The sequence below is a fragment of the Gouania willdenowi genome, chromosome 5 (genome assembly GCF_900634775.1).
Source record: "Gouania willdenowi chromosome 5, fGouWil2.1, whole genome shotgun sequence".
In the NCBI taxonomy this organism is placed as follows: Eukaryota; Metazoa; Chordata; class Actinopteri; order Blenniiformes; family Gobiesocidae; genus Gouania; species Gouania willdenowi.
This window is the reverse complement of record NC_041048.1, coordinates 4,107,914-4,134,695: the sequence shown is the minus strand read 5'-3', so window position 1 is coordinate 4,134,695 and position 26,782 is coordinate 4,107,914. Positions and strand designations below refer to the sequence as shown.

The 26,782-nt window shown below is 36.7% G+C and overlaps 1 protein-coding gene across 1 annotated transcript; it reads right to left on the bottom strand.

The window, feature by feature from the left end:
- Positions 1 to 702: 702 nt before the first annotated feature.
- Positions 703 to 9,150, bottom strand: asip1 (agouti signaling protein 1). The gene is made up of 4 exons (XM_028446385.1): positions 8,996 to 9,150; positions 2,657 to 2,830; positions 2,365 to 2,414; positions 703 to 1,441 (listed from the first exon to the last, which is right to left on the bottom strand). Exons 2-4 carry the CDS (start codon positions 2,817 to 2,819, stop codon positions 1,277 to 1,279), a joined length of 378 nt encoding a protein of 125 aa, XP_028302186.1. The 5' UTR covers positions 2,820 to 2,830; positions 8,996 to 9,150; the 3' UTR covers positions 703 to 1,276.
- Between the last annotated feature and the right edge of the window lie 17,632 nt (positions 9,151 to 26,782).

Genomic DNA, 26,782 nt, shown 5'->3' with positions numbered 1-26,782 from the left:
CCATTTTCAGAGAAGTAATAAAAACCCAGATCCCTTTTGCTCTTATTGTGACAGAAGATGTTTAGTTTTACAAACTAATAATAATGGTTACGTTTGACTATCTTTTTTTTTAATTGCAAAAAACCACCTTTTTCTTTAGTTTATTGTTTGTTTTTAGGGTCATAAATATCTGTGATGCTCTGTATTATCTCAGCTATAAACTCCATATTTTCATTTATTGATTCTAAAGTTGAATTTTTGGTTTCTCACTTTGGTTTGTGTGTCTCATTAGTTGAGCATTCAATATAATCAGTATTTCACTAATGCTATTGCACTAAATTTGCCTTTGCATATTTAGCATTATATGTTAGTGAAATATGGGAGGATATTGGGTAGGATTACAAACCAAAGGTAGACATGGAAGCCTTTCCCAGCTGCTCAGTGAGTTTGGAAGTGACTGTAAGGGTTTAGAAATTAGGATTTAGCACTGAGCATTAGCACTGAGCATTAGCACTGAGCATTAGCACTGAGCATTAGCGCTGAGGGTTTAGCGCTGAGGGTTTAGCGCTGAAATAGGATTTAGCACTGAGCATTAGCACTGAGCGTTTAGCGCTGAGGGTTTAGCGCTGAGGGTTTAGCGCTGAGGGTTTAGCGCTGAGGGTTTAGCGCTGAATTAGGGTTTAGCGCTGAATTAGGGTTTAGCGCTGAATTAGGGTTTAGCGCTGAATTAGGGTTTAGCGCTGAGCATTAGCGCTGAGCATTAGCGCTGAGGGTTTAGCACTGAGGGTTTAGCGCTGAAATAGGATTTAGCACTGAGCATTAGCACTGAGCATTAGCGCTGAGCGTTTAGCGCTGAGGGTTTAGCGCTGAGGGTTTAGCGCTGAGGGTTTAGCGCTGAGGGTTTAGCGCTGAGGGTTTAGCGCTGAGGGTTTAGCGCTGAAATAGGATTTAGCACTGAGCATTAGCACTGAGCGTTTAGCGCTGAGGGTTTAACGCTGAGGGTTTAACGCTGAGGGTTTAACGCTGAGGGTTTAGCGCTGAGGGTTTAGCGCTGAGGGTTTAGCGCTGAGGGTTTAACGCTGAGGGTTTAGCGCTGAGGGTTTAGCGCTGAGGGTTTAGCGCTGAGGGTTTAGCGCTGAGGGTTTAACGCTGAGGGTTTAGCGCTGAGGGTTTAGCGCTGAGGGTTTAGCGCTGAGGGTTTAGCGCTGAGGGTTTAACGCTGAGGGTTTAGCGCTGAGGGTTTAACGCTGAGGGTTTAGCGCTGAGGGTTTAACGCTGAGGGTTTAGCGCTGAGGGTTTAACACTGAGGGTTTCCCAGTCGACAGAAACAAACAGTCTTGAAGAGTCGACACTTGCAGAAAGCACAAGGATCACAACAGGTTTTTCCTGGAGCTTTACAGCTTCCCCACAACGAGACGCAGTTAGCAGGACGAAAGGGACGCTTGTTTCCTCCGTATTTGTTCTGGCACAGAAAAAAAGAACCACGTTACATAAAATGTGACATTTAACATGGTGTTTTTTCTTTCTTTAAACCACAACACTTACAGAACTAACACTAACCAAAAACTGAAAAAACCCAACCCCAAATGAATGCACAAATTGACTCCAATAACACACAAAACAAACAGAAAAATGCACAAGACAGAAATACATTAAACTCTTTACTGTTCCCTGTAATATGATTGGTCTCTTGTAAAGATATTTAATACACTAACAATGCAAGAAGACATTTATCTATTATTAGAAGAAAGGACAAAGTGCATGTTTAATAGTTAGCATTATTTCATATTTTAAACTGGTTGTAATGGGTTTTTGGTCACTTTTAGGGGTGTAACGAAATAGTTAACTCACGATACGATATGAAATACACAATAGGGCTCACAACACAAAAAAAGCTCCCATTGAAGAGTAACAAATGTGTAACAAATCTATTTTGTTACACATTTGACTGCAGAAAGTGTGAGACAGTGCGTTGGAGTTTTTTTTTTCAGAAATAAAGAATAAAAACACATTTACCAATATCGGTTTTTATTTATTATAATTTCTCATTTCTGTAACATTAAACATAAATTTTTTATATATATATATATTAACAACACTGGATACATGTGCTTTAATATGGGAAATAGACGTTAACATTCAGTGATAGACTTAAGTATGTAGTAGACAAAGGTATGATAGAATAAAAAGATACATGAGGATTAAAAGTTTTAAAAATCCAACAACGTAGATTACGGCAATAAAAGTCTCTAACAACGTAACACCACCATATCACCAGTTTTGTTTTTATTTTGTTTCATTCCAAATAACTTTTGATCATTTTGGTGATATGTTTTTGTTTTGTTACTGGAAGTTTCTGGTATTTGGTCAAAGTTTGTGTCAAACCTTTTTGTGTTTCTTTGTTTTCTTCTTCTTCACTGATGCCTTTGGCAACTCTGAAAGACAAAGATCAGAAGTTCATATCAGTAATATTATTATTATTTATCATTTATTCATAATAACTGAATATAATGGGAACGATGGCCCACAAAGATCAGCAGGAATGAACAGAAAGAGAAAGACGTCATGAGAAAACAGAACAAAAGGAGGACGTACTTATTACAGTAATAATATTAACATGATGAATAAACAGGACTTTGGATGGATACTGCGGTTGTAAAAGTGAGCGCATTCTTACCTACAATGGCCACAGGCGGCGAACTCATCTCCAGGTTTTTGGAATACGATGCGATGGCGTTTTGATTGGACAGCCTGTCGTCTACAATCATGTGAGTGGAACCACAGAAGAAGAACTCAGACGCAGCGAAGATGAAGCAGCTCAGCAGCAGGAAGGCGTACATCTTTCCCTCAGCTACAGAAATGACATCAGTACGTGTGTTTATGTCACTTACAACTTTGGGATCCACATGAAACAAATCATTTTAGGACTTCATGAAGTCATTTTGTGTTATTACATTTTTAAACTGAAAATAAAAAAAGTATTAAACAATAATATATCAACTTTCTTGTTCTCATTACAATTCCACATACATGTATGAACCGAAATGGACTAGATTAGATAGAATCACCCCTTAAAACAATAGAATCAAAGCAGATTTAAATACATTTGAAACCAAGCGTCCCTTAGGAACTGATTATACAGCCATGAAAATGTTTGTGTCACTTTAAAGCAGAATTAAGTAACTTATTTCACGTTAATAAATCCTTCTCGTAGTCTCTGGCCAGTGGCAGTCTCACAGCGACAACACCTACTGCTTTACAACAGCCCAATACACACTAACAGTGCGTTCACACCAAACGCGACTGTAGCGACTGTAGTCGCTTCAATCGCCCGTGATGAGTTGCTTTAACACAGTGGCGCTTTTTGGTCACTTCACGTGACACCGTGTGTGTGTCTGCACAGCAGAGTGACAGGGGAGACAACTGACTGATCACTTCCCTTGTCATAAACAGCGCAGTTTTTACGGTATAAATGATCAACTTACTGAGTTACTAGTTCACTCAGAATGTAAACACTTATTCACGATGAACCACTTTCATTTTGCCCCGGTTTCAGTTTAAGTCTGTACTGAGATTATAACCCTAACATAATCCAATAAACAAATAAAACACGTGTCTGTTCACTTTGAAAACAAAAAAAAAAAGAAAAATGAATTTTGCGGTGGTGCCCATGCGCATATACAATCTCAGTACGATGTGTCCACAAACCCAGTACATGTCACCGGTACGTTTAGGAAGCCTCCCGCTGCCCGGCTCACTGTAGAGGGAGGAGCTGCTGCCTCGGGGCTGCGGCGTGTTTACAACAGTGACATAACCAAAGAGACCTTTAGGGGGAGCGCTGACAGAATGACTGTTTCTCCATCAATAACAACCCACACAGGAATAATCGAACAGTTTCTAGATGCTGAGATGTTGCGCTTTTCATTCAATATGATGTGATTTTGGCGACAGTGTTAGAGGAACACCACATGGCGGGGTGAACAAATGAGAGCAAATATCAGCGGATTTTGGCCAAAACTCTCAGAAAACTTTTCTACTTTATTGTTTATTTCTCCGTCATTGGAAGTTCTCAACTTGCAGGGAGGGGCCCAAAGTTGATTCGTGGATCTAATCTCAGAGGGTCGCAGGGAAGGTTTTTTCTCTTAGTTCTTCTCAGAACTTTTATTGAACAGCTCGAGGACATGTGACAAGAGTGTGGAATCTGAAAGGGGAATACATACAGTATATCTTCTGGGCTGAGATTTGCCTCCAAACAAGGGGTGAAGCTGGCACAAACGTGATTGGCCGACTTAATCACAAGGTAGCGCAGCCCTGTCCTGTGGCGTTAAGGGTAATTTAAAAACAGCGTGTGGGAGTGTTGACCCAGGCATGTTTCTAAAGCAATAGACACCATTGTCAGAGCAATAAAAGAGGTTCTCAACTTGCAGGGAGGGGTCCAAAGTTGCTACTCACTAACTTCAGCCACCAGAGCGTGTCAGCGCACTGTTAAAGGGAGAGTAAAGGTCCCTTAGGAGAGCTCTTATTCTCTGCTTCATTGTACCAAACCACAGAGTTGGATTTGTCGCCCACTGTGGGTCATTAACAAAAGAGGTTTACATCAACATGTTTAACTTTTCCAGTTTTTTTTAGAGCAACCAAAAGCAGCACAAGTTGTCTGAAATGATGTGACTGAAAAATCTGCTAAATGATCTAAAAAAACTGCTAAATTACCCAAAAATTAGGCTTCACTCCAATAGAAAACAATGGGATGTTTACAGGCAGTGGGGCCGTGTGACATCATCAATCTCGTGATTCCAAGATGGAGGAACACAGGCTCTAAAACTGTAAAATAGTCTAATTTCTAAAAGTTAATAAAAAACAAAAATGGTGCAAAACATTGTGTTTTGTTAGGCACAGATATCAAATCTAATAAGTACATTTCAAAGGTTTTAGGTTGTGTTTATATAAACAGTGGAGGATCCCTTTAAGAGGGAAAAAGCAATAAAACCTTGAATCTTTTGCTTAATTTTGACTTCTCTTCACACCTCTGGCAACAAGGAAGTTAATTTTACAAACTAATAATGGGGAATTTTGGTTTTATAGTTTTCTAATGTTCTTAAGTCCTAATGTCCTGAAAAAAATTAAGATTTTTTAAATTTTTTTAATTATTATTAAAAGAATGAAACAATCTTGAACAACTGTATTTCTATACTTTCACTTTGTGAAATATAAATCTAGTTCAACTAAAATGCAATAAAATAAATAAAAAAAATAAATCTGAGCTCAAACATAATCATGAAACTAATTCCAAAAAAAAAAAACATGTCTTTGGGGTCACCAGAAATTCTTGATATCAAAATTAAATATATTTTGTATGATTTCACAGCCATTTTGTTGATTTTTGTTGTTCTATATTTTTCTGTGTCATTTTGTTACTTTTGTGTGATTTCTATGACATTTTGTGTGTTATTTGAGTGATTCTGTTTATTGTTGCTACTGGTTTGTGTGTAACTATAGTCATTTACTGTTTTTCAAGTTATTTCATGTATTTCTGTTTTCGATTTGTATATTTTCTGCAATTTATGTATGTGTTTTGATTGTCATTTTGCATATTTTGTTGTAATTTTGCCTTTGCACTGTAACAGATTTGTGGTTTGAGGTTGTGACGATTCACTGCAGCGCTTGTGTGGAGCTCATTACCAGGCTTTGTGCAGCACTAGTACATGACATTTACCAGATCCAGGTGTGTTTAAAATAACATGAAACAAGCGAGTGAGTTGCTCTCTAGGAACAGGAATATAGTTGAACTGTTTAGTCACTGTTTGCTAGTTTTTTTCCTGCTTTGGACAAACACTTAGAATTAACCAATGACAGAAGAGTTGGTACATTCTAATGTAATTACCTAATCTGCTTAATACAATCAGAGCCTGACTATAAAACCCTGAATATAAATATTGTTTTTATAGTATTTATTATTCAAGGCCTAATTTATTTTGTTATTTATTACATTGTAGAATATTTTCATGTTTAAGGTTCAAATGTCTTGAAGCCATTTGTTAATAATAAAAGTGTCAGGTTTTCTCATCCCTACTGTTGCTGATTATGTTTCCCTTTATGACTAAAATCACTTGATCAAGACTTTTCTGACATTTCACACATTTCATAATAAACAACAAAAACACTGGGTCGGATTTGAGATCATAAATTGGGGGTGGGGGAAATTCAAAGTGTGATATCTGACCGATTCAAAATAGATAGAGTAATAGATAAGAAAGGACAACAAAACATATACAAAAATTCACAATAACACACACAACCGCTACAAAAATAACAGAAATAAAATAAAAAAGGACAACAAAAATACACAAATGACTGAAAAATACCCAGAACAACAACCGAAAAATACACAAAATGACAATTTTCCCTTTTTAGGCATAAAATTGACTTTGAAACTTATCTATTACTTGAGCTCTTTGACCAATTCCAATTGGTCAGGTGGATATGGTGGGTTTTTTAAAGATTGCTCAGATTTTAAGAACCATAAGAGTCAGTTTTTCTGACCTTTTGTCCTCATGGTGACCCACTGAATTAACATATTAGTCACATGTCAAAATATATCTGTAGAACATACAATTCCAAACATTGATACATTTGTTCTAGAGATATCACACTTTGATTTCTCTCATTCTGAATCCAATGCTACTGATCCAAGTTTGGCTTCAATGTTTTTTTAATACATTTATTTCTCCACGTACAATTATAACTCAATTATGATTATGTGACCAGCATTTTTCCATCTACAATTACAATTATTTTCCCCTGAAAGCCAATTATAATTACATTCTCAATTACTGGTACTAATTTTCAATTACATTTAATCACGATTAATGAGCTTTTAATAAATAATTCTAATAAAACGTAACCTTCCTTTTGGGTTAGCTTTCTGTTAGCATTTATTATGATAACGGGTCAGTTTTCACCCATGTCTTAAATCAGCTGTAAAATACACAAAAAAAATAAAAATTTGTTTTTCATGTGTTGTTTACCTTGTTAGGCTGAATTCTTTATCCATGAAAATATCACTATGTTAATATTTTTGGTGTGGGCGTTTGGGCCTTTTTGTCTGTATTTACCCCGTGATTTATATATTTTTAAATAATAAAATGATCCTCATGGGAAAACTTGATATTTTGTAAAACAGAACTGTTTGATTTAATTGTATGAATGAAGGAATATTGAAAATTAATGGAAATGAGTTTTTATAGAATTTTTATGCATTATGATTACAACAGGTTACGTTTTACAATTAGCGTTTCGAGATGAATATTGTTGTAATTTGCGCTATATAAATAAAGTTGAATTTATTTATTATTACAATTTGAATAATGTCATAACTAATCATTACAACCCTGTCTATGGGTATATGCCCTTCAGGTAAACAGTGAAATGTTGCCACCACAGGTGCTGAAATCTGGTGTGGCTCATGGACTATACGGTTTATTGTATCAGAAGTGAAAAATAATAATAATTATTAGTGTGTTTAGATAATACAGCAGTGACTGTAAAGCTGTGCAGAGATTATTAAACCCACATTTCTGAGACTTTCATCAACCACCAACCACTGATTAGATAACATTAAATCAGCATTCTCCTTAAAGCTGCATACTTCTGAGTGTGTGTGTGTGTGTGTGTGTGTGTGTGTGTGTGTGTAACTTCTCTAACCTCCACAGCCTCATGTTTCCTTCAGAGTGGCTCTTAAACACGCGTGGATTTTTATTTAGGTTTTATTTTTCCAACAAAAAAAGAAGTTCCATGACGAAAAATGTTAGTGTTTTAAAAAGTTCATTAGAGCAGCTGATGCTGAACGACAGAATAAAGACGTGTTTTGTTGTTTCTATGAATTATTAGGAAATATTTAGGGAATCCATCAGGACTTTTAATCCTTGGCATTTTTCACGATGGTTTACGTTTCCACTAGCAGTTATTACGGTCAATGAAAATAGTAAAATAAATAAAATAAAAAAAAGGATATTCCCAGTGTCCCAGTTTGATTTTGTAATAACTGAGCATTAAGTGTTTATTTTTTCCAGAAAACTCAACCTGCATCGTCACAACTTTTGTTTTTATTCATTTATTTATTTATTGTTAAAATATTTGCTGCATGTTTGGATAAAACAGATGATTTTATTCTGCTACTAAAGCATTTATTAACATTTACTGCTTAGTCAATTAAAAAAAACATTTATTATCACTTTGTGTTTGTCATTAGCAAAATATCCTCCTGTGAAAATTTGGTGGTGCCGTTTTTTTAAACTTAGTTTGCTCTTTTTCATGGAAATAAATTAATATTACACACATTAATAAACACACTCCCAACTTTTTAAAGTTGTTTTACCCTTTGTATCCTATAAACGTTAAAAAAAATAAATACAAAATAAACCTTGTGTTGATTACATAATGTAAGTTTATTGTAATATTTAGTATTTTTATAAAATAAACAAAATCTATTATATATTATACACTGTTTTATACAATATGCGTAAAAGTTTCAGGTGTTTAAAATGTTTTTTAATGTTGCTGGTATTTGGGCTTCAATTGTTTTTGTATATTTGTATTATTTAGTATATATTATACAGGTATTTACATTACTGTTTTTTTTATTCTTTTATGCTATTATTATCCTGACAAATGAAAATCCTTGAATCCTTAATCCTCCTTTTAGAAGGAGTAACTAAACAACAAATATTACCACTTCATGTGTTTGACATGATTGTTGTTTTTTATAGCATTTTAGTTGATTTTGTTTTAAACCTATGATGTGATCATTATCAGGTGACATTGAAATAGAAAATCAAGTGGTATCTAAACATTAAAAAAAACCCTGAAGGAGCTTCACAAAGTAAAGCCTCAGTGAATAATTAGAAATAATCAGCTTTTACAGGGGAAATAATCTTATACAGTAACAGAGAAAAGAAGCATTTTTTTCTACTGTGAGAATTTAAGATTAAACCAAAATGTAGTTTTTTCCATTTCTTACCTTTTGATCCCAAACCAGTCAAAAGTCAACGTTTTCTTCCGTTTCTTCCTCTTCTTACGTCTTTATTTCTCTTTTCCTTTGGACAATAAATCACAGATCTCAGTCTCTTCTTTTCAGTAATTTCACACCATTACTTGTGTTGAAACTTTTTTGTGCTCGATGTCCGTCTCCAGAGGACGAGGAGGAGGGACGACCCTGGACTGGTTATGGGAGGGTTTGAAATGCTTAGAATAAAGCACATAATTGACGTATTAATGGGAGCCACATCTCACAAATACAAACATGGAACTGTTACTATTATCCACTTATTATTAAAAACCTCAGAGATCGAAAAAATAATAACATAAGAGATGTTTTTTTAAATTTAAACCAATGTCTAAAATAAGACTTTTTCTCCTTTTATTATGTAACAAACTCTTCTAATTTTATACAAAACATTTAATGTTCCCAACAATAATGGAAGAGTGGATGTGTTTAACTTTTTTTTAAATAAATCATTGATTCATTATTTATCTAATTATCTATTATTTATGCTTGTTGGTTGTGGAAGATATTACTTCAATTTTGCACAATACAGCAACTTTCCTGATATCTTTTTGCAGGAATTCTACGGAATTATTTTGGGATATAAAAGAATTATAATTATTATTTATTGTTGCAAATAAATCATTTTCATTTTCATCATCAATAATTTTCACCAAAAGATTAAGAATATTTCCAACAATAACGGAAAAGTGAATGAGTTTACATTTTTTTTTTTTTTTTTTTTTTAAATAAATGTGAGATTATTATTTATTTTTGTTGGTTGTGGATTTGATATTAAGTCAAACTTCTTCAATATTCCAATTTTCCTGATGTCTTTAGGAATTCTATATGGCATTATTATGAGTATTTTGAAATAAAATATCTATATTTTTTCAGTTCTAGCAAATAATTTGCTATAAAAACTTAGCTCAGATGTAACTTTGGCTCTATTACAAGCATCAGAGAACAGAGTTTATTGCCACGTGTACAAGTTAAAAAGAACAGGAATTATTGTGCATGTTCTAGAGTCAGATTAATTTTTTTATTTTTACATACAACAGATCAGCCAAGACAGTATAAGTAGAAAGTGCAAAACAAGGAAAGAACAGAAGTCTACTCTACAAAAAGACACATACCATAAAATATCTTTCAACACATTAATTTGGTTGAAATGAAGTTCAAACTGTGTTTTTTCTAAAAAGCATAAAAAACAAAAAGTATCCAGGAAAACATGGCTCCCATGGTTTTCTCTTCCCTGATTCTTAGAAGGAAGATTTGCAGTTCGTGAGCTGGGAATGATTTATGGACACGTTTCTTAAAACCAATCATCTTTCCCAGAATCCTGCATGTGCAGCCTGTGTATCAAACACTTTATTTTGAAGGCTTTGTCAGTGACTTTGCGCCTGGTCCATCCATCGTTATTATTTTGTTATTACTCCATTAAGTTATGGCTGGTTAGAGTTTGTCCTCTTCTCTTCTTTTACACACTAAGTCACAGTGGGAGGTGTGAGCACATGGGAACGGGGCAATATTTCCAGAATAAAAGACAAGAAAGCCTCATCAAAACAAAAAAAAAAAAAAAAACACTTTAATCAGTCGTTGTGGCCTGGTTAGTACTACTATTATGATATCAGTGATTTTAACCATCATTAAGCTTTACCAGTCCTGAATTTTGGAGTACATGTACTCATCTTTGGTTTTGGTACTGTACGAGGAGATTTTACTGGTTAAGTTAAAACTGTCACAAAGTGTTAATAGTAAGCATTATATGCTAATAAAAGGGCGGGGAAAGCCAATTCAGTCTTTCCATTGGCTTTCGAAAATGTTCCAGCCAATCAGAAAGCTGGATTTGGTTCTAATCCCTCCTACTTCATTTGCATAAGCTCTACTAGTACTACTAGTGAATTGTTTGGCTTTACTAGTACTACTAGTAGACAAAAAACATTCTACTAGTACTACTGGTGAGATCATTTGAGTGTACTAGTAATAGTTATGTTACAATTAAAGCCTAATATATGGTTCTGCGTAAAATCGCCGCCGTTGACGCATGTAGCGCTCTACGTAGGCGTTGACCCCCTCCCTGTAAACTGACATGCTCCACCCAAAAATCTTGACTTTGTGTCAAGGTGACGTGGAACATAAGCGCTGTGATTGGTCAGCTCCAAAGGCGGTGTGCCTTTTCCAGTCACACCGCCATGTTTCAACTTTTAGCGTAGCGATACGAGAGTTGTTTCTACAGTGGATTTAGTCAAAGAGAGAACCTAGACACACAGAAAGTACCAGAGTTTTATTATTTCCTTTAATGGCTGAAGCACGTGAAACTCACAGACAAAAAGTGTGTGTTGTCTGTTATTATCACTACTACTGCCTCGTCTCTGTACCTACAGTGTGTGTGTGTGTGTGTTTCATATAGTAAACAATGACTGACAAGCTGTGGAGGCTGCCAGAGGAGCAGACATGAAGTTATGTTTAAAGTGATCTTTACAGCGATGTCCCGCTCCCAACTCATCGTTTCCTCGGGCGGTGGTCCAGGTTACCTCGCTGCTCCCTCTCCACTCTACGGTGAGTTCAGGGTCCCCTCGCCACCAGCGAGACTGTTGACCGGAGCAGTCGACGGTCCGCTCGATACACTTTTATACTTTCTTTACGAGTGCACGTTTTGAAACTGTTGTTTTAATGTTTGTGTCCAACAAAACACACATGGTTAGGTACAGTAGGTAAGTAATAATCCGATGCTTAAAGAATATAAAACATTGTTTTCTGTGACCGGAAGATAAACAAGGGCTTTTAAATGCTCATTTGTAACAACAACACACAGCCACACACCCCAAGCGGCAGGGCGGCCATTCGCATAGCGAGACGTTCCCTCTACGCAGAAGTACAGTGGGCCAACCTCCGTTCTGACACTGAACGATATACAAGGCTTAAGAGTGAAACTTGTCACAGATTATTAATGTTTTGGTCGGGATGTAAATCGGTAGTGAGTTTTTCCGCACAGTTCATGGTGCAGCTCGTTTAAAACTCAGCGAGTTCTTCAAAGCTACAGGACTTTACTGTTGACCTATCGTGATCATAAATTACCAACATATAATGTATCAATATTCTGAATGTTTGTATGACCTGGTAGTGATGTCATGCCAACCAGCCCCCAATGTCAAATACAAAATAGTTTGAATGCCCATTAAAGTTTATTGCCTTAAGGTCAGAGATGTGAACTTATATTGATGAGGCAAATAATAAATCAAGATCTGCTTCAAACAAAACATGTTATCAACTAAACTAACAAGACGGCTGGTGAAAGAACTTCAAACCACAAACATCGTAAATTAAACCTAACGCACGGTTAACAGAAAACAGAACTTGCTTACCGTCTGAAAAGGGGATGAACAGAATTATACATAACTTAACTCTAAACTCACTTCATTAACAAAAAAGTTCAAAAACAACCAATAAACAAAGAAAAAGCAAAACACAAGTGGTGTGACTGCTCAGTCTGCAGGTAGAAGCTCCAATTAGTCCAGGCCCCAGATGTAGGCAATCAGATACTAAGCCACTCCCACACAGGCTGTGTCCCAATACCCACACTACGCCCTACGGACTTCCACAAAGGGTGCACTTGGTCTACGTGCACTTCTTATGTAAAATATGTAACTGAACAAGTGCTGTGTTATAATCTGTGTGAGAGGAAGGGGTTAGAGATGGAGAGAGAGTGAAGGTTTACAAAGATTCATAGTGTGTGTGTGTGTGTGTGTGTGTGTGTGTGTGTGTGTGTGTGTGTGTGTGTGTGTGTGTGTGTGTGTGTGTGTGTGTGTGTGTGTGTGTGTGTGCGAGTGCGTGCGTGTGTGCGAGTGCGTGCGTGCGTGCGTGCGTGCGTGCGTGTGTGTGTGTAGACAGAGCAGATGTTTGGCACATATCCACAATAAAAATGATGGATCTTTTTCTTTTGTCTGAGTCCATTCATGTTTTTCATTGTATATACAGTATGTCTAAGAAAGAAAGTCCTAATTGTTAAAATTGAAATATTTAATCGAGATTGATTAATTTAAAAATAATTTCATTGAGATCAAGTACATAAAAATAATTTAATTTAAAAGTTAAAATAAAAAGTTAAAAGTTTAAATATTTTTCAGATGCTGCCTTTATTTCTTCCCAAAACGTTCTTTAAAAAAATTGATGGTATTGTGACTTCATTTATATGGAATCAGAAATGCCCAAGGATTCGGAAATCCAGATTACAGTGCTCTAGAGCTGAAGGTGGCCTTGCCCTACCAAATTTCATGTATTACTACTGGTCAGATAATATTGTAAAACTTTCCACCTGGCTCCGCACATTTAAAGAGGGCGGCGGCCCACTTTGGTCTGTTATGGAACTGGGTTCTAGTCCTCCAACCACACCCATATCTCTAATGTGTTCCTCATTGCCATTAGAGGGGAAAATAAAATTCACAAATCCATTGGTTAAAAGCTCTCTCAGTATCTGGTTTCAATGTCGTCGCCACTTTTTCCTTCAAACAGATCCTTATTTATGCTCCTATTACTTCTAACCCTTCTTTTTTACCAGCCTTAAATGAGTCAGGTTTCAAAATTTGGCAAACAAAAGGGATTGTGTTTTTCAGGGACCTGTTTATTAATGGCTCATTTATGTCATTTGAAGACTTAGCAAAAAAATTTGATATTCCCAGATCTCACTTTTTCAGATATTTACAGGCCCGTAGCTTTGCATCAAAGCATTTCTCCACGTATCCAAACAAATCACATGCTTGCCCCCTTGAAGACTGCTTGCAACTACAATCTATTTCCAGAGGACAGATTTCCAAAATATACAATGCGTTGCATCACATAGACCCTACTTCTTTGGCTGAGGTGAAGATTTCTTGGGAACAGGACCTAAACATGAAAATATCTGATGATACCTGGGATTTAAGTAACGGGCTTATATATCCAACGTCCATCTGCATACGACACTGTTTGATACAGTTTAAGGTTCTTCACCGTTCTTATTTCACTAAGGCCAGGCTTGCTAGAATATACGGTACCTCTGATGATGCGTGCCCAAGATGCAAACAGTCGCCCGCCACCATGAGCCATATGTTTTGGTCCTGTGTGGCATTGGGTGGGTTTTGGGGTTCTATATTTGATGCTTTCTCACGTGTGTGGCAGAAAGATTGATCCCAATCCGATTACCGCAGTGTTTGGTGTTGTCCCAAGTGGACATGGATTGACTACGTACCAGACCAGTGCCATTGCCTTTTCATCACTTTTGGCCCGCAGACTCATTTTAACAAAGTGGAAGGACGTACAACCTACTTCCTTTATTCAGTGGGTACGAGAGTTGATGATGTGTCTGCAAATGGAATATCTAAGGTACAGCTTACGTGGGTCAATAAATAAATATCATAGGACATGGTCGCCCTTATGTTGAAGGTTTGCCTTTTACTTGAGTGGGATGTGTAAAGCAAAATTCAATCACTGAGGAGTTGGGTTGTGCAGCGTATTGTATTGACTTGTATGTTTTTTTTTTGTTTTTTTTTTTTTGTTTTTGTTTTTTCCTTTTGTTTTTTTTTTTGTGTGTGTGTTTAATTTATTTTTATGGATATCTTTTCGCAAGTTGAGGGCTCATGTGCTGCTGGTTGGCATTGTGGTGTAAATCTCTGTAAAATAAGTTTGAACAAGCCCTGATTCTTTAAATGTTTGTTTTGTATAAAACTGAAAAATCTTTAAATAAAGTGTTCAAAAAAAAAAAAAAAAAAGTTTAAATATTTTATTTGATATTAAAATCATATTGTTTTGGATTTAAAAATAAGGGAAATTTTCTGGCGCCCGCTATGAGTTTCCCGAGATACTTGACAGGTATGACCCTAACACTGATCCTAACCCTAACCGCTACGGCCTTCATTTCCTGGCTATACTGAGACGTCCAACGTGGACAAACGTCAGACTTCTGTCCACGTTGGTCACAGATGTCCAACTATTTTCATATTTTGTTCAACGTAAAGCAACAGTTTGATCCACTACAGAGTAAATAATAAGTGAAACAAGCTGTCATATGCAGAGGTTAATGAAATACGCATGAGGATGGAAACCAGAAACTGTTCCCACACATATTTAAATGAGGCTGAGTTTCAGTTTGGACTCGTTCACATCAGCTCCATAAGACTTTAAACTATTTATATTTAAAACTGTGTATTATGTAGGAAACAACTGGTTCTGTTTCACTGCAAACATCTCCGTCTCCTCTGGATTAAAGCAAGACTCTCTGTGGGATTATTTCCTCAAACCTCCAGCGCGTCGCACTCGGTTACTTTTGGAAACCTCCCGCTGCCCGTCTCACTGAAGCGGGAGGGAGGAGCTGCTGCCTCGGGGGTGCGGAGTGTTTACGACAGTGACATTACCAAAAGGGACCTTTAGAGGGAGCGCTAAGCTTAAATGACTTAGTTCTGCTTTAATCTAGAAATTCGAAACAATAAATGTAATTTAGTAAACTACAACCTTTACGTGATTACTTCAGTAGTAAGTAAATACAGTCTACTTTGTAAAATGTAGCTTATTATTGTCGCCTATTGTCAGAAGTGTGATTAAATGGCTTATACAGCATCAAATAATCCTGTTTCAATAAATTACAAGAAAATATATAAGTTAGTTTGTTCAAGAAATAGCCTAAAAAGGAACTAGGAAGATTTTTCTGATTATTTTCCAAATTAATTGTGAAATCTTTCCAAGTACCCCTGAAATGTGCTCCTATTCTCCTAGGGGTACACGTACCCCTGTTTGGGACCCACAGGTCTATATATTGAATTCTATGTTTTCTTTTGCCCCCCCAGCAAGAATCTCAAACTCCACCTATGACTAACACTGTAGCAAAATTACATTTAAACCTGCTCGATTACTTGAAGTTTAGGTAAAAGTTCACATCAGGTTTTTCTTTTCTTTTTTTTTTTTTAAATTTTGCTCTTAGAAAACCTTGAGTTGTCGAATGATGGAAATGTTCACATGTGACTGAACCATTGGCTGGAACATTACAGACAGTTTCACCATCACATTGTGCATTTCTCTTGGATGTCAGATGTTTAAGTGTATGTTGCAATGACTGAAAAGCCAAACATTGTTCACCTAATACATGATGGCACTAACAGAATGCAGAATAAAAGCACGACTACTGCAACAATAACACGATTACAGGCTTCAGACAGCTCTGCAAACATTGATTTGAATGCTTATTGAGTGGAAACTGTTTCTAATCCAGTTACGCATTGCTAATGCGGCAACATATTTAACTTTTTGTGCTGAACAGATTTAAAGAAAGCAAATCAGATCCTGTTCTAACTTTTAGGTGAACTATAAACAAAATGTCATTTTGACAAATGATTGGTTGCTACGATGGTTTATATAGAAAAGTCTGAGCTTTTCCTTCTTTTCTGATGCTACTCTGAGTTTTAGGACAAATGATTTATGACCAAACACCACCAACGAGAAATAGGATAAGAAAGCAATAAAATGAATAAAATATAAATAAATATTCCGTCCTTTTATTCTGAAGGCCATACGTTTCTGTAAACCCATAATGGACTAGCAAGTTCGCTCTAGAGTATTTTAGCATTTTATAATTTTTGGCGTATTTTGCTTTTTCCTAACTTGAGTCACAGCCTAGATCGGGATGTGATTGACGTTTCCACATCGGGTTCAATACAGAACAAACGTGTCATATTAACAACCAGAGAAACCTTTACTCGCTTACAGTTACAGTTACAGAACACTGTTAACTTGCCATCTATAAGTAGCTTTTTAAAAATGCTTGAATTCTTCTTTATAAGTTTATTTTCACACAAATAAAAGAATGCTAAATTGTATATCTGGATGTGGAAGCACCTTTAAGATTCCAGATTCATAAATAATGATGCACTATATTATCGGGACGGTATCGGTATTGGCTGATATTGGTTTTAAAATCAAGCATTGATGGGCTGATATGATAAACTGATAAAATAGAAGGATTTACTTTGATCAACTCATAGACATCTTATATATAGATGTGTCGATGCATCATCGCCTGTGTAGAGAATTTTTGTGGACCCTGCTGTGAAAGATTTATATATTAGACCCACATTATCAGCTCGCTGAAGGAAATATAGTATTTTGTAATAAAACACTTGAACAGATAAGGTCTGGTTTTTAATCATGTGACCCCGACCCCCACAGTAAATTAAAGGTTGTTTGGATAAGACGACTGAGACACGTTTAAAGTCTTTAATCGTGAATTAAAAAAAAAAAAAGGTAGTAAAGGAAGATGTGTGAGATCACATGATCCGGTGAGAAACATTAACACAAAGACAATCACTGCATTAGGATAGAATTCTTCCTTTCGTTGTCGTGGGTTTGAGTCCCACTTTTGACATATATATATATATTTTCCTTTTAACATATTTAACACGGCAACTTCCACCTTTAAAAACACATACGTATACAAATAAAGGTAACATTTTAGGGTATTTCCTGGGTTAGGGTTATTGATAGTGTTAGGGTTAGGACTGAAATAAAAGGGTTAGCGGGGTAGCTAAAAATAAATATGAGCTAAAATAAAACTGACGGAACTTTAAGTCACGTGGTACACCTATCACGTCACCTAAACTGGCCAATGAGGAGCGCTGCGTATGAATAGAGTGGCAGTCTATTGATACTTTTAACGTATCCATAACCACGGCCCAAAAAAAGTAAGGTCCAATATCTTCTTATAATTATCAATGTTCTCAATTTAAAGTTAGAATTCTGACATCAAAGTAAGAATTTTGGGAATGAAATCAGAATTCTGTGATTAAAGTCAGAATTTTGAGAAAAAGGTCAGAATTTTGAGAAAAAGGTCAGAATTTTGAGAAAAATGTCAGAATTCTGAGATCCGAGCCAGAATTCTGAGTTTAAGGTTAAAATACAACTACTGGCTTCTGAATATTAAATTTAAGTGTTAACATTTTATCATTTAAGACTTAAAGAGAAGTTATCTTAATTTTCAAGCTCTATTAAAAGATAATTTTGAATGCTGGTGTTGTCGTCATGACTAAAACACTTTAAGTATCAAAAGCACCAAAAAAAAAGTCAAAGTCAAAGAGTACAAAGGAAATAGATAGGTAAAGTAGAAATGTAAGTTACTGTGAAATGTGTGTAACCATGTGTAACTTCTTCTTCTTCTTCTTCTTCTTCTTCTTCTTCTTCTTCTTCTTCTTCTTCTTCTTCTTCTTCTTCTTCTTCTTCTTCTTCTTCTTCTTCTTCTTCTTCTTCTTCTTCTTCTTCAGGTCCATGTGGTAGTGGTTAAGCAACTGGAAGTGGCCATGAAGAACACACCACATAACAACAACCATCCCGTCTAACGACACTGGAACCTTTCAACACCCTGAAGCTGCTCGCCACAAAGATCCAGTGGTTCAGGACGCTTTAAAGAACCCTGTAATCAAACTGTGGTTCCACTTCTTCTCTAGATAAAGTGATTCACTGGAAAAGAATGTTTTAGGGGAGAAATCTGTCTTTGTGTGTGTGAAAGCACTTTATCAGGAAGTGTCAGATATGGCTGCCTTTAAATCTCGTTTTAGTTTCTTTGAACACACGTGAGTCTGTTCTTATACTGACAAATGAATAACAGACGTGAGTCTCTCTTACTGACAGATGGATGAAGCAAAGAAAACATCAACGTTTTGTATGTTTTTGGAAGTTATTTTGTGTATTTATCTTTTCTGTATATCTACGTTGTTATAGGTTTGTTGTTATAATGTATATAATTGTGAGCATTATGTTGTCACTTTGTGTATGCTATGAGTAATATTGTGTATTTTGTCATCACGTTGTACATTTTTCTGTTTTGTGTGCATTTTGGGAGTCAATTTGTGTATTTTTGTTCTCGTTTGGTATATTTTCATGCCATTTTGTATATTTATGTTTTGTTTGATGTCATTTTGTATATTTTTCTGTTATTTGTGTGTATTCTTTTTTCAATTTGTGTGATTTTTGTATATTCTTCTGTCACTTGTGCATAATTTGTTGTCATTTTGTGTATTTTTCTGTTATTTGTGTGTGTTGTGTTGTCATTTTTGTTCTCATTTAGTGCATTTTGGGAGTCAATTTGTGTATTTCTGTTTAGTATTTTTACATGTCATTTTTGTGTATTTACGTTTTGTTTTGTGCGTTCTGGAGGTTATTTTGCAATTTATTTTGTTATTTGTTTGCATTCTAATATCATTTTGTAGGATTTTTGCAGTCATTTTGTCTTTTTGTTTATATTGTATATTCTTCCATCATTTTTGTAAATGTTGTAAATTCTTCTGTCATTTGTGTGTATTTATTGTCATTTTGTGTGTATTTATTGTCATTTTGTGTATTTCGGGAGTCTTTTTATATATTTTTGTTCTCGTTTGGTACATTTATCGGTCATTTTTGTATATTTACGTTTTGTTTTGTGTGTACATTTTTTCCGTTATTTCTGAGTATTATGTTGTAATTTCATGTGTTTTTGTTCTTGTCCTGTATATTTTCCCGTCATTTTTGTATATTTATTACTATTTAGGTCATATGTATATTTTCCATAATTTTTCTATAACTATGTTATTATTGTGTGTGTTTTGTATATTTTTCTGTTATTTGTGTGCATTTTTGCTCTCAGTTTGTTATTTTTGGGAGTCATTTTGGGTATTTCTGTTCTTGTTTGGTATATTTTCCTGTCATATACTTTTGGGGACCATGCTACATTAGACAGAGGGCCGTGTTTGGCCCCTGAATTCCTCAATAGCATTCAGCGTCTGGGACAAAAGGGTGAAGGCGACGCGCCAACCTCTGGCAAAACAGACGAGGACGTAGAAAACACAATATAAAACTGCAGCTTCACATAAAAAAAAAGGTTCATAATGGGACAAAACAGAGACAAATACAATGAATTTTATTCCTGATGCATTGAATTGAAAAAGATTCACATCGACAGGAAGGACAATATTCTTTCTTCGGCTTCAGCTTTAGAAACATTGAGCGTTTTCAGTAATAAAATAACCGATTCTCCATCCTTCTGCAGAATTTCCAACTCTTCCACTCACTGTCAAAGTCATTTAATGCCACACACACGTGTTCAAGGTTAAAGCCTGAAGCTTTTGGCAGGAAACAAGCTTTTCTGTCAGATTTCAGAGAAAAATTACCTCCGTGGCCCAAATCTGAGTAGTTTCACTCAGTAAATATAGCTAAATATACTGTAAAACACTCCACTTACTGTCTTTAAACATCATCATCATCGTCATCATCAGGTGGTCTCTGCTGCTGCTTTTCTGAATATGTTCACGCTCATGCTGCGTGCACATGATGGATGACTATTGGTTCCATAACCGCAAGGAACTTCCATTCCTAACTCTTGTTTTATCACAGCAGGGCCACAAACAAGATTGTTTCTGATCTGAGGGTCACATGATCAACATTTAGATTAGAATAATGACCAATCAGAGCATTACCACAAGAAACAACAAAGGGTTTGATATTGTGTATATTTCCCTGTCATTTTTATATTCTTTATAAGGTTCTGTCTTTTTGTGTTTTTTTTTTGCGTTTTGTGAGTGTTTCTGTGTATTTTTGTTGTCACAATGTATATATTTTCTGGGTTTTTTTTTGTGTTTTGAAGTCATAATGTGTATTTTTGCTGTCATTTTGAGAGTGATGACTCATTTTTTGGTATAATTGTTGTTGTTTTGTATATTTTTCTGCTATTTTTTTGTTTATTGTAGTTCACGTGTGCTTTTAATCTATTTTTATTGTAATTTTTCTTCATTTTTGTTGCCTTTTTGTAGCTTTTGAACTTTCCTTGGGGAATGGTGGCCTAGTGGTTAAGGAAGCGGGCTTGTAATCGGAGGGTCATCGGTTTGTATCTAACTTGGGCCAACACTGTGGGATGTTGAGCAAGTCCCTTAACCTGAATCCATCTGCTCCCCGGGGGCCTGCAATTGACAGCCCACTGCTACCCCTCGGGGAAAATGGTAAAAATGCAGAGAAGAATTTCACTATGGTGTAGGGATGTAACGATTCAAACAACTCCCGATACGATTCGATTCACGATGCTGGGTTCACGATACGATTCTCTCACGATTTATTTTACAAAATGGGAATGTAAACAAATGATGACTGAAAAATATTCCTTTATTTTTTGGGGGGAAAAAACTAGAAAATACTGTACTATTTTCCTTTTATTTTTCATTGTCAAAAGAATCCCTTGATAAACTATTCAAAACAATGCAATTTAACTAGAAATAAATCTTGAATGAAAAAAAATAAAGGAATAATACAAATGAAGAAGCCTATTCATTTAAATTCTGGTTCTATAGTAAACAAGGCAAAACTGTATAATTGTTCTTTTTCTTTTTAAAAGTGCAACTGAAAATGTATTTTGTGCCTTAACAATTGGACTTTAAAAAAAAAAACAGTCATTGCCCTGTATTTACAGCGGATATTTGTTTGGACCAGCAGAGGGCGCTGGTAACCCAGTGGTCAGGTGGCATGCAGTTATTCCAGCAGTGAAGAAGAGATGCTATGCTAGCAGACAGAGCTAATAGAAAAACCTGACTTACAAATATTCACGTAATATTACAGATATTCTTTCGGTGCTAAAGGGGTAAGGAATCATTTATGAACATGTTTAAGAGTAGTAGGCAGTCAGAAAGAAAGTAGCAGATTCCGCCCACTGCCTCAGCATTTGGACAAAAGTACTGCGATTCAATTTTCAGAATATTGATATGAACCGTGAAACCTATGAATCGGTTTTTAACTGCCTTATGATTAATCGTGACATCCCTACTACGGTGATGAATAAAGGTTACATTACATCATTATTATTATTATTATTCCTTTAGTATAGTTGCAGTTTAGCGACTAACGGACCTATGAATGCACAGGGAGAACATGCAAATCCCACACAGCGAAGGTGTAGGAATCAAACCCAGCACCAATATCCTACTACAGGGACGTTACAAACATGCCGCTGCGCAGACATGATATTTAATGTCTGCCATATAAGGAACCATCCGTATGAACTAACCGTGGGAAAATCCAAGAGTCTTCATTATTATTATTACACGTAGCTGCACATAAAAGATAAGAAAAGATATTTCAGCATAAATGTGAAACAAAAAGTGTCACTAGTTAGCATTATATGCTAATAAGGGAGCGGGGCAAGCTAATTCAAAAGCATTGCAACCAATCAGGAAGCTATTTGGTTCAAATCCCATCTACTTCATTTGCATTAAGTCTACTAGAATGAAATGAAATCTTTTGGTTTTACTTTACCATGAGTAAAACTAAAAACAATCTACTAGTACTACTAGCGAGATATCTATTTGAATAAACATGTAAAATGTCAAAGGGAAAAAAGAAGAACACTATTTAAGAAACTAATGAAAAGAATAACAAAAGAGAAAATAAAGAAATAGAAATAATAATTAAAAACAGAAGTGGAAGAAAAAACAGAGAATCAGTAAACTGTAAAAATACACAGTAAAAAATAAATAAATCCAAACATAAAGCAAACAAAGTGAGCAGAGGTAAAGTTGTTTTGAAAAATAAAACAAAAGCAAAGAGTAAACTTGAGCAAATTTCAAAAGCAGAGCTTAAATAATGTGAAGTTCTCATCTTAAACCATGAAACTCAATAAACATCCTCCATAGTATTGTGAAGATCCAGTATGATGACGTCACGCTAAACAAGAGGAAGATGTGAACAGTAAAAAAAAAAAAAAAAGGTGGTGAACAGCACCACCTGTTGGTTAAACAAGTAAAAGAAAAGAAAAGTGATGATAATTCTTTACTTTGTTCCACACTTTAATAAACTACAGCATCAGATTGGAAAGAAATGAATGAATAAGTGCAGAATTAGAAGACGGTTTGTCTTTCTATTGGATTTATTGAGTCTTATTCAATTACAGAATAGTGAATCTTTCTTTAACCCATTGGTTACAAATAAGCATCACTTGATTAAGTGTTTTCTAACATTATACAATAGAAAATAAGTAGAAGCATGTAAGTGCTGATATCAAGTCTGTTCATTAATATCGGTATCGGCCAATACTCAATAACATGTCATATCTGAAGTGGAAAAAGTTGTATTGGGACACCCCCATCGATAAATCCAAAAAAAGAAAACATGGATAAAGGTGCAGTGGAGTCTGGAATGAAATGTTTGCATCAAAGATTTTAGAAGCAGGATGTTGTGGTGATTTTGAGTCAAACTTTAGAATTGTCAGTCAGATGTGGACAAGGTCTATTACTGTAGGTCAAAGGGTTTTGGGGAACAGACGGGTCTGGGATCTCAGAGGTCAACAATCCTTCAGCGTGTGTGCCTCAGTGCAGCTGTCAGCTGCTCAGAACTCTTAGTGTTATGTATGCTGTTGATAGCGGTAGTCAAAACATAGCGGAGCCTCTTCAGAAAGAGGCCTTGGTGGAAGAGATTCCAAGCCCTCTTGAGGTAACTGGATCCAGAGCCCTTGCTATGTGTCAAGGTGAGGCCAACTACATCTAAACACAACTTCTCTACCTTGCGTGGCAACTGAGGCTCCTTCTCCGCCAGATAGGTGACGTCCCATGTCCCTAGAGCCAGAGTCTGCAGCCAAGGCTCAGATTGCCAAGGCCCCCGCCTTTGTTTGCCGCCTCATCCACACTGCACCCAACCCTATGTCTCCCTCCTGCAGGTAGTGAACCCAGTGGTGGAGGGCCCAATGTCTCTGCTTCGTGCTTGGCCCAACCGGGCTCCACGAGTAAAAGCCTGGTCACCAGGCACTCGCATATGAGCCCCATCCCCAGGCCTGGCTTCGGGCAGGGTACACTTTACACTGATGTTCCTCTTCATGTTTCTGAACCACTCTCTATTTGACCCTTCCCCCAGGACCAATTTGCTATGGGAGACCCTACCAGACAACATAGCTGTCTCTTGGGGTCATTAGGGTACTCAAACCCCTCCACCACAATAAGGTGGAAGTTCAAGGAGGAGTTGCCACACGTGAGAGATGTCTGGCAGGGGTGGTAATTCTTATTGCCCTCTGGTTCGGGGCCAGTAAGAACTGGAGGGGCGATTGGTAAGGTCTATTCAGGGGTATTGGAGAGGAAAGTCCGCCTGATAGTCATACCTCAGATTCAGGAAGAGCAATGAGATTTTTGTCCTGGTCGCGCAACTGTGGACCAGCTCTACACTCTCAGCAAGTCCTTGAGGGTTCATGGGAGTTTGCATAACCAGTCCACATGTGCTTTGTTGACTTGGGAGAAGTTATTTGACCGTGTCCCTCTGGGATTCCTGTGGGGGGTTCTCTGGGTACCAGACCCCCCAATAAGGGTCATCCATCCCTTTAGGACAGGTCATAGAGCTTGGACCACATTGCCAGCAGTAAGTCGGAGTCGTTGCTAGTGAGGGTTGGACTACACCAGGGCTGCTCTTTGTCACTGATTCTGTTAACAATTTATATGGACAGAATTTCTAGGTGCAGCCAGGGCGTTGAGGGGGTCCGGTTTGGGAAAAAGGTGGAGTGCCATCTCCGGGTTAGGGATGAGATCCTGAGGTCTTGTTTACAAGTGAGGGAAGGATGCAGCTGGAGATGCCAAGCGGATTGGTCTGCACTGATCAGTCGTGGTGAAGAGGGAGCTGAGTCTAAAGGCACAGCTCTCAATTTACCGGTTGATCTTGGTTTTCGACTCTTACCTATGGTTATGAGCTTTGGGTCATGACCCAAAGAACAAGATTCCAGGTGCTAGCGGCTGAAATGAGTTTCTTCCGTAGAGTGGGTGGGTTTTTCCTTAGAGATAGGGTGAGAAGCTTAGTCATCTGGGAGGGGCTCGGAGTAGAGCCGCTGCTCCTCCACATTGAGAAGAGCCAGATGAGGTGGCTCGGGGACCTGGTTAGGATATCATCCCTGGTGAGGTGTTCAGGGCATGCCCCACTGGTAGGTGACCCCGAACATGCTGGAGAGATTATGTCTCTCGGTTGGCATTGGAACACCTCAAGATTCCCCAAAAAAGCTGGACAAAGTGGCTGGGGAGAGGGAAGTCTGGGCCTCCCTGCTCAGAATGCTGCCCCCACCACCCAACCACGGATAAGTGGTAGAAGATGGATGGATGGAATTATGCTTGAATTTGGAGGACTTTGTTTTCTTTCTGAACATGTTCATGAAAAAAAAAGTGTAAAAGGTTTATTTTGAGCAGATCTTTTTTTTTTTGCTCTAATTTTGAGCAGAAAGTGCTTTCTCTGTGATGATCCTGAGCAGGATTAGAAAACATACTGAACATGGGAAGCTGTTGAAACGCCTCTAATGTGAAGACAGTTGAGAGTTTAGTGTCGTACACGATGCAGCCTTAGTCTCCACATCAGACCCTACACTGATTAATCTGATAAGATCCTGAGCTCCAGGTTCCCGCCCCCATAGCAGAGGAGGCGTTTGTTTAGATATATTAAATTAGAGGAGGCAACAGGAACCTGATGTGCAGGGAGCAGCATGTCTGACAGACGTACACTGCTTTAAATCACTGTCAGAGCTGCTTCGCTGATGGAATTAAAGCTCTCATGAGGTGGGATGGTAACCATAATGTAAACACTAATGCATGAGTGCTGCTTATCTTTAGCATTTAGGAAAAAAATAAAGGCTTCCCGATGCTGATCTGCTTGGATGGATTTAAAACTGGGCCCATACGTTCAAAACATGTACTTTGATGTAAGGAAAGGCATGACATGCTCATTTATCATCATTATGGTCTGGCTATGAATGAAAAAAGTTGCAATTTTAAAGCTCTGGAAGATGTTTGACTAAACTATGAACACAAAAGGATTCAACTCGCATTACTTTCTTCAGGGCAAACATTGGGAACCTTAAATTTGGCCTGATTAAGTTTTATCGAGTTATTAAGCTATGATCCTTTTTCACTTTGTAAAAACACAAATCAAATCTGCTGTTTTCTCCCTCTCAGTTACACAAAGTCCTGTCAGTCTTCCAAATTTTTCATGTCACGAGACAAACCCTATACCAGGGGTCAGCAAGCTGCGACTCTGGAGCCTCATGTGGTTCCGACTCTTTTAATGACTCCCAAAAGCTAAAAAAAAGTTATTTCTTACAGAGGGTATTAATGATAAATGACAGACAAATGAAAAAACAATTTAACATAAAAAAAAATCACATTGTGCAATAACTAGTAACCATAAACTTTTATTGCACCTGTGGCTAACCTTAAGTTTTAAAACCCTGTTAAGATTAAAAAAAAAAAAAAAAAAAAAAAAAAGTTGTGTGGGGAAATATTTAACTGCCAATATGCATGCTTGATATGTTGCAAGAAATCAGTAGTTAGTATTAACTGACATGATTGTTGTCAAACTCAAGTTATTTTCTTTTTGTAGCCCCACAAATACAACTAAAAAAAAAAAGCTTATATAATATTTGATATAATCTTTATACAGTCTTCATTGAGAAGGTATTTTTCCGGCTCCGGAAGGAATTGAATCCAGGTGAGGGGAGGCAAAATGGCTTCTTTGAGAATATTGGTTGCAGACTGCTGTATTTAAACAGGATTATTTTACGCTATAGAGGCCATTTTACCACACTTCTAACAATAGGAGACATTAATGATTAGCTGTATTTTGGCATCAATGTGCTCATATAGCTTTGCATAGAGTCATTGTTCTGTAAGGAACCTTTCCACGGTCATAAAGCAGAAACTCGACGGTGAGGAGCACAGAACCTTATTTAAAGCAACATTAGATAAGTTTGCATGAGAATGAATAAAGTCT